Here is a 13,710-nt window from a genome sequence, read left to right as displayed (position 1 = left end):
TCAGTCAATTTACAAACTGCTGACTTCTGCCAAACCTGCTGCAGCACATTTGGCAGGATGAAATGCTTGATTTGTATTTTTATTTGATTTTTATTTACAGTCCTTACTTCATTTTTGCTTATATTCTTGGCTACCACCTTCTACTGTTAGTTCTTGTCAGTTTTCGCTGTTGGGTTAAGCGTCTTGGCCCCTCAGGTGTTAATAAAGCTAATCTTTCCTCTGCTCGGTTTGCGATGCTCAAGGGCTTCTCAGTGTCCATCTTCTTTTCTGGGCACTTTAAGGGATCATGTCACTTTCAGATGGAACTGAAGACATTTTGACATATTTGCAAATAGTTTGAAGCTGTTTGAGACAGTGGAGAGGTGTGTAGTACATGTGCACACTTAGCATATGTAATGATGGTCTGCTGTGGGAGATTTGAGAGGCTCTTCAATAAGTAAAGGGCAGGTTTAATGGCAGTTTCTACCAAGTATCTTCATCTGCCGCCATGTGCTCTGCTGAAGGGTCCTTGAACACAACATTCCCAACATGCTCAATTTGCTCATATATGTTAATTACTTAAATCTCAAGGCCTCTCAAAACTAATATCACTTAAAGTAATATTAAAATCTCAGTTTACTTGTAGATGTGGCAGTTGTGGCCCAATGTTTGGGTCAAAACTTAAAAATGTACTTGTTTACCTCTTGTGGACAGTAATTTGTTAGAATACTCATTTGATTACTTTTGCATTGCTCCACAACATCACCTGCATTGTTGCGTTATTGCGAGTGCATAATATATTGTTAACTTCACATATGCCAACACATCAGCACAAATTCCTATTTGAAAGAGGAGGACACGCACAAGATTTTTGTTTGTATGCTCTTTACGATATGATACGATAAGTCTTTAAATCCCACAGTGGTGAAATTTGCATGGTTTCAGCAGAAAACGAGATAGTGCAAACATGTAAGGACTAACAGTAAGAATGCAAAAATAAACCAAAAATATACACAAGTATTGGTTCAGATTGTCGAGGTTCCTGTGCATGTAGAAATAACGATATTGCACGTCACTAGTATTGCACAGATTCTTTCATGGGTAGAAATACTAATAGAGAAGTATTAATATTGCCCAGATTTTTCCGTAAGTAGAAAAATGCTGATATGGTGAAGATTTTAGTATATGTAGAAAAGTCTGAGTTCTTCTTTGATCAAAATATTCATAATTCCCAGCTTTGAATGTGTTGATATTGCACCAAAAAGAGGTATGACAGTAGTACAGTAATAATTTAATAAAGTAGTACCACAAAGCAGACACCGAAGTTGGTGAAAAGCTGCTCAAAGAGCATCTTATGGGGAAATGTTGTGGAAAGAATGAAGCTCATTCCCTGTTTTAGAGAATCAAAGTGAAACTGGCAGTAGCTAGTAACAATAATTGTAACTGTATGATGCTAATGATGAATTTAGGAACAGTAACGTGTTGCATTGAGGGAGGTTCGTGCTATTAATTCTAAATTTCATTATCTGCACAAATTCGTACGGATTCTCTACGCTGCACATGTGACAGGAAAACAAATGGTGCTTAAAATGAATGCTTGTTGTGACGAGAGACTGAGGAGATTCTCCGTCAACAACACCTTAATAATTTGTCATTAGGAGAGTTGTAATTGAAGTAGTTGCTGCAGGACTTAGTAGGTGCTTTGATTTGTACTTGCTTTCCATCAAAGGTGACCAAACACTGTGGGAAGTTCTAAATTCTCCAGATATTCTGTGCCATGTCCACCCACTTTTCCAGCACTCATGACAATGCTACAGTACCAAGTTGCTATATGTAGGCAAAGTCACAGCCACTCAGAAACCTCCATGGGAGTCCCGATTGTTTTTCTGTTTGTTTGATATGGGGGTCAATGCTATGAGTAACTTTTGCAGTACGAATAATGTACCATGTTCCAAGTCTGTATTGGTGGAGGCATAGTGATGTGGAAACCATGAATTCGGCTTTATTTTTTTACAGATAAATGCAATGTGATTCCAGTAATTGGTTACTTTGCAGGGTTTCTCCGGTTTCTCTCAGACCCTTTTGTTGGGTGACTTTGCATCACAGTTAGCATGATCAGGTCCATGTACAGTAAAGGCAAAGAGACTGTGACATATATCTTTGCATTTTCCTGCAACTTCTTACCATTTGATAAACAAAAATTCCTGTTATGCCAAAAACTCCTCTATGTAGAAAAGAGCATGTCATCATCACAGCACTGGTTGTGGTAATGATAATGGTAGGTGGCAGTTTGATTGTCGACACCTCGTGTTCTTATGTTGAGTGTCCTTGAGGAAGACACCTGATGTGCGTGAATGAGGCAGAGTGTGAAGTATTTTTGGAAAAAAAAATCCTTTTCGCAGTAGTATTGAGCAGGGCTGCAAGACAATTGGACAAAAACTGGCGTTGCAATATCTTGCTTTTCTGCAAAAGGAAAAAGTATTGTAAATTACGCCAGATGACTTGAGTAACTCTATCTGGAAAGAATAGATAATTCTAAGATGATTTGAGTGGTTTTGTAGGGGACTGCATCTGCATAGCAAAAAAACGAATAATACAAAAAAAGGCATGTGAAATCTTTGTAATATGGCACAACACTGGCAAACACATCTAAAATAGTGTTTTGCTTTAGCATTTAGCATGAGCCGTTGCATTCGGATCTAGCTTCGCACTCGTCATACGGAGCTTTGCGGTGCTGATTTAAATTGTTAATTGACAAATAACAACAATCGCCAGGTTGACATAATCCTTCCTGTAGCTCAAATATTTCCATACAACTGATGCTGGGTTTTGTTTTGCAACCAAATTTATAGATTACTTGTGGAAAATGCGAAGCATGGGGTTTTCTTTTTACAAATGTAAGATGTTGTGTTTGAGTTAATGTGACTACATGTTCATGCTGAAACAATTATTGTGTAGCCCTGGTACTAAGGGGTTTTTAGTCATAGCCTTTTTTGTTAAAATGAATATTGGACTCGTTGGAGTGCAGTTTACAGACCTGTGTTGTGGAGCAGTTTGCTGAAGCCTTTTAGTTCTTTGTTGCGGTTCAGTTGTAGGTACAGTCAGTGATGATTCAAATGAATGTCTGCTCTTAGTGCGAGTCAAAAGTCAAACTGTCTTTAAAGAGCACAAGCGTTTCAAGAAATTCACTCATGTTGGTTGCACCTGCATTCACTTCTATGTGCAGAGATTTTGGTTTAGTCAGTGTTCCTGGAAGTTTGGAATAGTGTTTTTGCTTGACAATAAGTGCTATTAAATATAAATGTTAAGAAAGATCTAATTAGAAAGTGATTTCTCTGTCTCTTTTTTTCTCAGTTTCATAATTTCCCCCAAAATTGTGCTAAACAATTGGCCTTTTGTCTTCACTTACCTTTTATTTAGTCAATCTTTTTTCTGCTTTTATTCTTCCTAATTTTCTTTAAAAATGTCTTCATCTCCACTTTCTTTTCCTTTTCATCTGTCTGTCAGCATCTTTACATCTTTGTACTGATCATTGTGTTGTTGTTCCAGGCCAGCAAAGTTCATGTACAGGTCAGATGGTAAAAAAAACAAAGTTTTTCTCAAAACATGAGTCAGTGCTTCTCTGTTTAGATGCTACTCAGAATATTCCCATCGACATAAGTCTGAAACACTCGACTTACAGCCAGCGTAGGCCGACATCTCCTGGTTTAATTGCTCCTTCAGGGATGAAAAGTTCTGCTCTTGGAGTTGAAACTTCTTCTCTGCAGATCTTTGTGCTGCTAAAACAGGTGTTGTCGAATTCATACTTTTACATAATTACATGGAGATTCCTTAAGGGCTGTGATTCTTGCAAAGTGACATTAGAACAGATGCTAGACAATGGAAATGAGTCCAAAACACCATTTTGAATTGCAACCAGAGCAGCACAATGGAAGGAGAATGAAAGACAATGAAGCACGGTTCAGTGGAATATGTACTTTCAAATACTTCAAGCTGGTAATGCACAAACTTTGTCCAAAGATATCTGAAGCAGAAACTTGGTGCTCTTCTTGGTCTATGCCCTAAAAAGAGGGAGGTTCTGTTGATTAAATGAAGCCAATTTTGTAATCAAACACCAAATTTATATTAGAATGTGCAATGTGTCCAGATGCAACTGTCTACCATTATGTGGTGATTTATTGATCTCTACATCTTCTATCCTCTCCTTTAGCTGACCTAAAAATGGCTTTCAAATCATATTATTCCTTTTCTGCTTTGACTGGTAGCCAGAAAAGTGAGGGCTGTTTTCCTGCCCTCACTATGTTTAAATGTCCTCCCTGTTAAATTAACTCCTTTATTTGGCAGCTGTTCTGGGCCTATACTCTTGACCTTACCACGTCTATTAATTTACTACTGCCCCAACAGAAGCTTCTCCTACTCAATTAGTAGTTAGAAGCTAATTTAAGCCATTTGTCCTTGCACATTTATGGTAATTTAATTGTCCAATAAATATTCTTGAAGGGCTTCAGAAAATGATTTGAGTCCCAGATCTGACAGAAAGTATAACTAGAAAATCAGCTAACATTGTGCTGCATGACAGAAAACCACAGCTAATAATGAACCTTAAAATATAAATATGACTTTAAAATATAAAGACTTCTTTGCAGCTTTAAAATATATGTACTTAAAGCACAGGCAAGGCAGTCAACAGTGACAAAAGCTGTAGTCTGATATGCCGCTCTGCTGGAAACCCAAATCTTTATTCGATGTGTTTCGTTTAAAATTCACCAAAACTAAAAAGTTTGTATCAACCGGATTCTGCCAAAAAATAAAATAAAATAAAATAAAAAATTCTGCACTTCTCAATGCAAGCATGAAGTCATTAGTTACTCATCTGTGACTAACAGTCATGTGACAAAAATTCAGGAACTTTTTGGCCAAAAAAAGTTTTTTTTTTTTTTTTTTTTTTTTTTTTAACTGATAAAGGATAGTGGACAAGTATGAAAACAAACTAAAGAAATTATCTTTAGTACGTAGTCACCATTTTGTCCAGTATTAGTAACACCTGTAGGCACTAAAAATGTTGGACAAATTGATTCCAGGTTTTTTCATTTTTTGTAAAATTATGAATCAGAAAAATATATATTTTTTTACATAATTCTTGACATCACTGTGTCACACTACACCAAAGACATCTCTGAGTTCTCTCTACTTCTAGTTGTGGTTGTGTTGTTTCCACAGGGGTGCAGGACGTTATGTTGCAGTGAAAAATGAGTCCACAGTGAGTTAAAATGTAACGGGAGCAAAAAAAAAAAACGCCCAGAAACTGCTTGAAGTTGACAGAGTTAATGGGCCGCTTGTTTGAGTGGAGGACTGACAATTAAATTAACCTTTCAAAAGAAATGTTTCTTCTCTCTGATCATCAGACTCAGTATTTGTTCGTCTCTCCTGGTCACAGGTGAAGTGCAGAGGGTGGCTGAGGTATCGAAGCAGGACGCCAAACTGATCATCGAAGACTTTGACCCGATGAAAGAATACAACTTTAAGATCATTGCGGTCAGAGGGGGGAAGGAGAGCAAACCTCTTCAGGCCAAACATGAAGGTAAGACATCGACCCTCAGTGGGATTCTGAAGAGAAATGCAGCCTTTTATATGAGAAATGTTGATTTCAGATGGGATTTTAACAGAATTATCGACGTACGGTGTCATTAAAAGTTGTAAGATTAATAAAATGTGAAAAAAAAAATGTTGAACGCGACCTCCACGTTTACTCATTCATCAGAAAACTCGGTTGACCACCATCTGACACTAGATGGCGGCTCCAATCAGTGATGTCACAGCGGGTGTTTCCCTATCAGCTGTGATTGGCGGAGAACCTGCCGTGACATCACTGATTGGGGTTTGGCCACAAGAGGCTCCAAAGTTTGTACAGAGCGACACAGCGGTGGGCGCTGTGATTCAGAGCCGTGTGAGAAAGTGTCATCTGAAAGCCGAGCTCCGCTGCTTGGCCTCATGCTGCTCGCGCTGCTGCTGCAAGACCGAGAAGAAACACGAGTGCAGCAAAGAAACGACGGCAGCAGCAGAGCGCCTCGGCTCAGTGTTTTGAATACAGAACAACGTCAACTGTTTGCTTAGTTTCGGCGGCTGACATTCAGCAGCCGGCTGCTATTTGCTCGTCGTGTTGTGATTCAGGAAAAACAGCGGAGCTGCATGTAGAGCTTTTAAAGAAGGATCTGAATGCACACCATCCACAGGTGTTTCCTGTATTCATAGCAGAGGAGGAAAAACTCCTTTGACTCAGCATTGAGAAACCATTCTGCTGTCTTATATATTTGTTTATGATATGTTGGTGCTGCACTGTTGAAGGAAACTGTGTAGATCTAAACAACTGAAGCTGTTTTTGGCAGCTTTTGATACTAAAAGCTCTATATTGGAAGTAAAGCAAACCTAATATTGTAAAAGCAGGGCCTCTTTGAGAGGTGTACTACAATGCAAGTTTAACATGGCCAGGCTTTCCTTCTGCACGCCCAGTTGAACAAAACCTAAAACTCCAATTGGACTCCCAATGGCTTGGTTTTCTTTATCAGGCTCTGAGCGTGCGCCAATAAAAGAAGGCTGTTTGATGCATCATTTCAGTCTTCATCTGCAAGCCATTAATCGTGCTTTGTGCTAACATCTCTCTGATGCTGATGACAAAATGATAATCAGTATTATTTTGATCAACACTGAGATCAGGATTTATCATAATTTTTCATTGATTTTAGAAAACACAAACAGCAGTGAATGGAATCTTTCATTCATTTGTATATATCAGCATACCAGGCTGCTGAGTATTGACACCTTTCATGTTTATATTAGTAAGAAATGCAGCAGAAAATCATTTGATGTTCATCCACTAGTAATTATGCTGCTAAACTCTACGTATTCTGATGACTAAAGTCTGAGCTCCAGGTTGTGTGTCAGCTGTACCTTTAAAGCTGTGAGAAGCAAGTCTTACCAAACTCAGGAAGGAAAATCTGATACATCTTGGCAGCAGCTGTGAAGAAGACTGTGTGAATATAGGTGCCTTTTGTGGATGGCTATGCTAAAGCAGTCTCTACAGTGTTTGCTATCTGTGATGTGAGGCTACAGAAAAATGCCTGTGACCCAGCAGGAGGTTCACCCAAAAGTTTTCTTAATGCCAGCAGTTTTTTTACTTCTACAAATGAAAGTGCAGTAAAAATAAATAATAACTACTATCGCTAACTACATCTGGCTTTTTCTGTTATGCCAGATGTGTATTACAGAATGTGGTTTCATTTTAAAATTATTTTTTAAATTACGAAAAGAGTTGTGTCAAATAAGGTGATTTTGATGAAATATCTTGATTTTAAGCTCAGATTTAGTTGTGTTTTCCAACAGACTGGCATGTCACTGAGTAGTTCAAGGACCGTGGGAAATTGAACAAATTTTTGTTTTTACAGTTTTGTAGCGCTTTTAGTGTAATTTTGGCATTATTAAAGACAACATGTCTTTCAAACCAGCCAACAGGTTCTGTATTGTGTTCAGAGGGTTAATCTGTTTATTTGTTATTTTATCGATTCACTGATTAATTGTTTCATCTCTAAGATATCAAAAATTATGAAAAACGCTGATGAGTGTAACAGATGATGTCCTCAAATGTTGTGTTTTGCCCAACCAAAAGATGTTTAATTTACTGTCACAGATGAAAAAATCTAGAAACTAGAAAATATTAAATTTCAATCAGAAAATCAAAACATTTGATGGTAATTTAATAGCTGGCAAAATGCATTCCAGCTTCTGTACTGTGTAGTCCTTCTCAGACCATTTATTAATGTAGATATTTGCTTTCTGTTTTTCCTTCCAGCTCAGCGATCAGCTGCGGAAACGACTCAATCCCAAAAGAGACAAAGCAGCGGCGGCACCGAGGAAACCAACGAGATCTCAGAAGGTAAGAACCTCGGCAGGGAAACGACAGAACAGTCTGAGAGGAAAACGATTCACGTCTGTTAGAAGTTGCATCTGGATTCGAGACCTTCTCGAGCAGAGGAAGCTCTTCTTTGAAATGATACATCTGGACCTGTCATTCTTTTAGAACAACTTTAAAAAGCAAAGTATGAAAAAAGTGCTCTGTAACCAGAAAGAAATTTTCCTTTTTACAAACCACATTTTTCCCCCATAAAAGCAGTTTCTCTTTTTGTGAAGAAATGTTTTTAAAAGGATTTCCCCGGTACTGACACATGAAGCTATCATTTTCAATACACTGATCTTTTCCTCACAGAAAGGAGTTCAGTAGAAGCAGGTGAGTGGCGGCTGGACAAGCCTCCGATTGTTGCTTGGAGGACGAGTTTGATTCTTTCCCGTAAATCAAAGGCGTTTTTTTGGAAAACAGCCATTTCATGAGGCTTCATGATTACCGTCCTCACGCGTTTGAGCTTCAAAAAGCCTGTGAATGCAATATTTCTGCACTTACACGGTGATTGCTGAAGAACCTTATTCCCGAGAAAATGGAGGGAAAGGAAATGAAATGAAATGGTGCAAAAAATAAGGAAATTCGAGCGAGAGTCCACAGCGAGGAGGAAATGAATCGAGATGAGCGCCGTACACAAACCAGCTCTAATTTTAAAAGTGATTGTAAGAGTTGAGGCGAACAATCAGACGCCGACAAGAGACAACAGGAAACAACCAGGTAAACTCTGGACAGCCCAGCAGGACTGAGCTGCACAATCAGTTGTGTTACAGTTGTGATTTAGATTCAAACCTCAACAAAATATCTCAGAATTACATTTTTTTGTACTGCTTTAACCCTCTGAACCCCACAACCCACCAGTGGGTTGAAAAGGCATGTTTTTTTTAAAAAAAATAAAAATTATCAGCTAGAAACTGTAAAAACACAAGTCCTTGAGCTACTGTACTCAACCAAAACTAACCTTGAAATTGTGAGAGTTCATCAAAATTGCTTTATTCTACACTTCTCATTAAAACATTTACCAAAAATTGGACATTTGTTCTAACTGGATTTTTTTTTTTTTTTAAAACAAAAGAAAATTGTGCTCCTCATTGCAACCATGTTTTGTTGTGTTACAGTTGTAATAAAGTTGTAAATTTAGCTTGATACCCCAACAAAATATCTCAGAATGACACCTTTTGTACCTCTTTAACTCTCTGAACCCCTAAACCCAATGGTTAGTTTGAAAGAAATATTTTTTTTTTTTATTATCAGCTATAAACTGAAAAAACACAAAGAATTACAGGATTGTCAACTTTCTACAGGTTCTTGAACTACTCAACCTGACCAGATCTGTGCTTGAAATAATGGTATTTCATCAAATTCGCTTTATTCTATGTGTTTCATTGAAGAAATCACCAAAAATAGGACATTTGTTGGAACTAAATTTCTTTGAAAACAAAAATTCTGTGCTCCTCGTTGCAACCATGTTGTGTTACAGTTGTGATTTAGGTTCAAACCTCAACAGAATATCTCTAAATTACACTTACTGCTATACTAAAGCTGTACTGCTATAACCCTCTGAACCCCAAAACCCACTAGTGGGTTGAAAAGACATGCTATTTATTTAAATATATCAGTCAGAAAGTTTAAATAATTTGCAATTTTCAACTTTCCAAAAGTCCTTGGAACTATTTAATTGAACCAAAACTAAGCTTGAAATTCTGATATTCCATCAAATTCGGTTTATTCTGCACATCTCATTAAAAAATTCTTCAAAAATAAACCATTTGTTCGAACTGGATTTCGTTAAAATTAAAAAATTCTGTGTTCCGCAACGCAACCGAGAAGCTATCAGTTGTTAAGCTGCGACCAAAAAGCACTTGATAAAAATTCAAGGACTTTTTTAGGCCGACAAACAGGGCAACAAATTAATAATGCGAGTAGGAAAATATCTACACTATGTGGAGATGATATTGGTTGACCTTGATATTAAAATCTGTAAACACTTGGAAAAATATTGGATAGATTCCAAATATTTAAACATTTTGTAAAATAATTAATGACAAAAAAAAAAAAATCAGATTTTCTTCTTTTTGATTTCTGGCAATATGACTGTGCCATTCTGCACAGGAGACATTTTGGAGTTCTTTCTACTTCTAGTCATGGTCGTGGTTTTTTCATAGAGCCACAGGACTTTATATTTCAGTGAAAAATGAACCCACAGTGAAGAAAAACGTGCCAGGAGCAAGTTCAGAGGGTTGATGTAGTTTTTCGGTATGATAAATCTGTTGATTCGGCTTTTTAAACGTTTTTGTTGGTGTTGCTGATGATCTGTTGAGAGGTCTTTCCCATCTTTTATGTTTCTGTAAATGTATCTGTCAGTGGATAAAACAGAGCAGAAGTCGCAATAACGTTTCCATTTAAATTCAATAAACATTTTTTTCTGAAAGCATATTTGCCTCTGTGTGTTTTGTTGACAGAAACCTGATGCTGTGCCGTGTTCCTTTGCAGCTTTTTAAAAATGTGTGCGAGTGCTGAAGCCTTGAAACGGTGTTAATGATGGTGCAGATGGGATTTCTGGCGGACGGTTTAGCTGCCGTCTCAAACCACAATTACAGCCTCCGCTCGCTTTGAAAATCCTCACAATGGGATGAATACTTGACATTTTCTTTTTTTTTTTTTTGGTTACGTCTAAATCTGCTTGTTTGTGAATGTCAGTCACCTCGTTTGTTTTATGTTTGTCATTGCAGCAGTTTAAATTTCATTTTCGGTGACATTTTCAGTGAGAAAGCGGAAATAAAACCAGAGCAACCGTCACTTCATCCCCATGAATTCTCCAATAGGCCTTTTTCTTCTTCCCTCAGCAGCACCAGACTCCTCCAGGGCAGGTTTGGTTGATTTGGTCATATTTTTTCTCCTCCAGATGGCAGAAACTTTCAAAATCCTGTCAGGATTCCTCTCTGTTTCTGCCTGAAATTACACAGCAGCTCAGCGTAGAGTTAAGTCTGACCTGTCCTCTGGTCATTCTAATCCTGTCTGAGGTTTCATGCAATTATAGACTTTCTCACATGGAACTGGAGTTGTGAAGGCAGAGCCAGAGTGTGAAGGCGTCAGACTTGAGATTAGATGAAACCTAATTGCTCTTGTGGGGGAAGTTCAGCGGTTGCAGAAGCAAAAAATCGTTAAGGATTTGATTTAATTTAGTCTTTATGGGCTCGGTCACCCCCCAGGAGGTGATTTCTGACCAGACTCCCGTCTAAATGAATGGAGAGAGAACCATAAATGTCATTTTAAATGCACATATACAGTCTCCACTCACATCTGATTTTGAAAAAAGCAGCTTTTAAAAATTGGATGACTTTGCCCACAAGTATAAAAACACAATTAAGTTCGTGTTTTTATTCCAAACACAGACTAAAAATCTACAAAAAATTAAAAATACGTTTCTAGCTTTAATTTGACATAAATCATGTATTTTTTGTCTTAAATTTAATAAAGGACATTTACCAGTGTAAAAACAATTGAAAAAATTAAATCTGTAATATATAATTGCTAATGTCACTGTTTTAACACATGTAAATATCTATTAAACGGTAAAAAGAATGCACTTCATCTCATGTAGAAGACTAGAAAATCTATTTTAATCATGGAAAAGGATCATTTTCTTTTATTTCGCAAGTTTTTTTTGTTTGTTTTTGGCACTCCAGCTGCCAGAATATTACTTTATTTATTTACTTACAAAATTTTTGTGTGCATTATTATTATTATTATTATTATTATTATTATTATTATTATTATTATTATTATTATTATTATTATTATTATTAAGGTATTAAGCAGGACTTGTATAATATTAAGAATATATGAGCTTTTAAAACATTTATTAAGGGACCACTTGTTTTCTTTGCAAAGTCAACACAACAGACCTTAAGCATTTATAATTTAGTTTGAATTTGATCACAGTGGTAAAAAGTCCTATAATACATAAGATGAATTCTGTTATAAATTCAAATTGTAAAAATGTAAAAATCTGCGCTGGATCATTAATTCCTTGCCTCTTTCCTATTATAAGTTTATGATTTTAACATTTGTTATTTAAGCTATCGTATTAGAGGCTCTTTGTGTTTTATTTTATGGCTTGTGCAAGTTTAGATTCACATTTTCTCCATCTTTCAAACAGGAAGCCTTTTTGATCATCATCACAGTCTCAGCTTTTGGGGAGAAAATTAGTTTGTTTCATAGTGAAATTACATTTCTTTGAAAATCTGAATGAAAAGGCAGTTCAGTTGTGCAGGAACATCCTTTTTGAAAGACATATTTATCCTTTGCTTCAGGGGTTTTCGTGCATTGTCTTCATAAAATTGCTCTTTAGCATTTTTTATGGAATTGTTTGATCCAGCATTGTGGAACTTTTGTGTCACCTTCTAGTAGTGACGGTAATGACACCAACGCTGCCAATATGTGCTCATGACCTGTGCTGTCCCTGCTGTCTGTTGCTTTTCTCTTTAGACTACCCTCCTTCCTCTTCAGTTTCATTTTTATCTCAAGCATCACAAACTTCTCTTGGATGCTTCTTAGATTTTTCCTCTTTTGGCCTCCCCCTGCAGCTCTGTGAAACCAGTAATTGCTGGTTGATGTAAACTGTTTCATTGTGGGAATGTCGCCACAGAAAGTAAATGTAAAACTCCAATCAGCTGCAAAATACAGAGAGATTCATCTGTTTCTGCAGTATTTCTATATAAAGTCCTGATTGGAGCCAGTGTTTCTGGCCGATCTGGTGCTGTTTTGTTTCCTGGAGCATGTTTGCAGTGAAGAATTAGAATTCTGTAGCTTTAATTAAACCAATCAGCGTCTTAATTAAACATCCACTCAGCATCATATGCACAGAAACAAGGAGGACATTGAGACTATTTCAGTCTGGAACTTTATCCGCCTGATTAATCAGCAGCAGAGATGACATCTGCTTCAACACTTTCACGATGTTTAACATGTTCGAGTGATGCAAATGTGACAGATCTGCTGTCAGCCGCTTGTCTGTGAGAAGCTCAACAGATGTTTTAAAAATGGCTGCTAGACGTCACAGACTTTGTAGTCGCTGCATAAGATGGTTCCAAGCGGAGATGAACTGGAAGCAGCGAGTCCAGAAGGACCCGGTTCAAAATGCTGAGGTAATTACAGCCAAAACTAAACATAAATGTGCTTTTTCTAACTCGTTCCAGCTGCAAGAACTCCGTCAGCGTTTGTCTGTTTCTTCTCTCTGCAGACATCCCTGTGACAATCCAACTTTGTGATCTTTTTTTTTTCCATTAAGACATTTAGTTGAAGTTTCATTGACAACTTCTACAGTAAAAATGTACGTTTCTGCCACCATTTAAATCAGAAATATTGGGCTACTCTGTGTTAATCTTGGAAATTTGAGGAAAAGTGCAACCAAAAAAAAATTCTGTAATTTTACAGAATTTTCCATTTGAATTTTGCAGATTTTTTTCTGTGATTTTGAAATACACAAATTAAAATCCTGACAGTGAATTTACACATCTGGTTGATTTGTTGTGGTGATATTGTAACAGGTATTCTGAGTATTGGTGCGGACTATGGATTTCTGGTGTCATGACCCTGACTTACAGCTGGCTAGAGACCTCATTGGTTGATCATGAGGTCATACCATAAAACATGTTTCCCGGGAAACTATACTGACCAATTAGATGCCTCCTTAGGGGTTTTCCCTGGTGGATGAGAAACTAAAGATCTTTAGTGGCTAAAAGTTTTTGCCCTATATTATCTATATTGAAGACATGAAA

General features: G+C 37.1%; 1 protein-coding gene across 1 annotated transcript in view; it reads left to right on the top strand.

The window, feature by feature from the left end:
* LOC111571909 (collagen alpha-1(XIV) chain) overlaps positions 1–13,710 on the top strand; it is a 245,817-nt gene that overhangs the window by 20,539 nt on the left and 211,568 nt on the right. The window contains exons 4-5 of the mRNA XM_055017695.1: positions 5,417–5,560; positions 7,826–7,909. Coding sequence (XP_054873670.1) covers positions 5,417–5,560; positions 7,826–7,909 — 228 coding nt within the window. The remainder of the gene's footprint in view (positions 1–5,416; positions 5,561–7,825; positions 7,910–13,710) is intronic.

The sequence above is a fragment of the Amphiprion ocellaris genome, chromosome 15 (genome assembly GCF_022539595.1).
Source record: "Amphiprion ocellaris isolate individual 3 ecotype Okinawa chromosome 15, ASM2253959v1, whole genome shotgun sequence".
NCBI classification, from domain to species: Eukaryota; Metazoa; Chordata; class Actinopteri; family Pomacentridae; genus Amphiprion; species Amphiprion ocellaris.
This window is presented reverse-complemented; position numbering and strand designations above follow the sequence as displayed.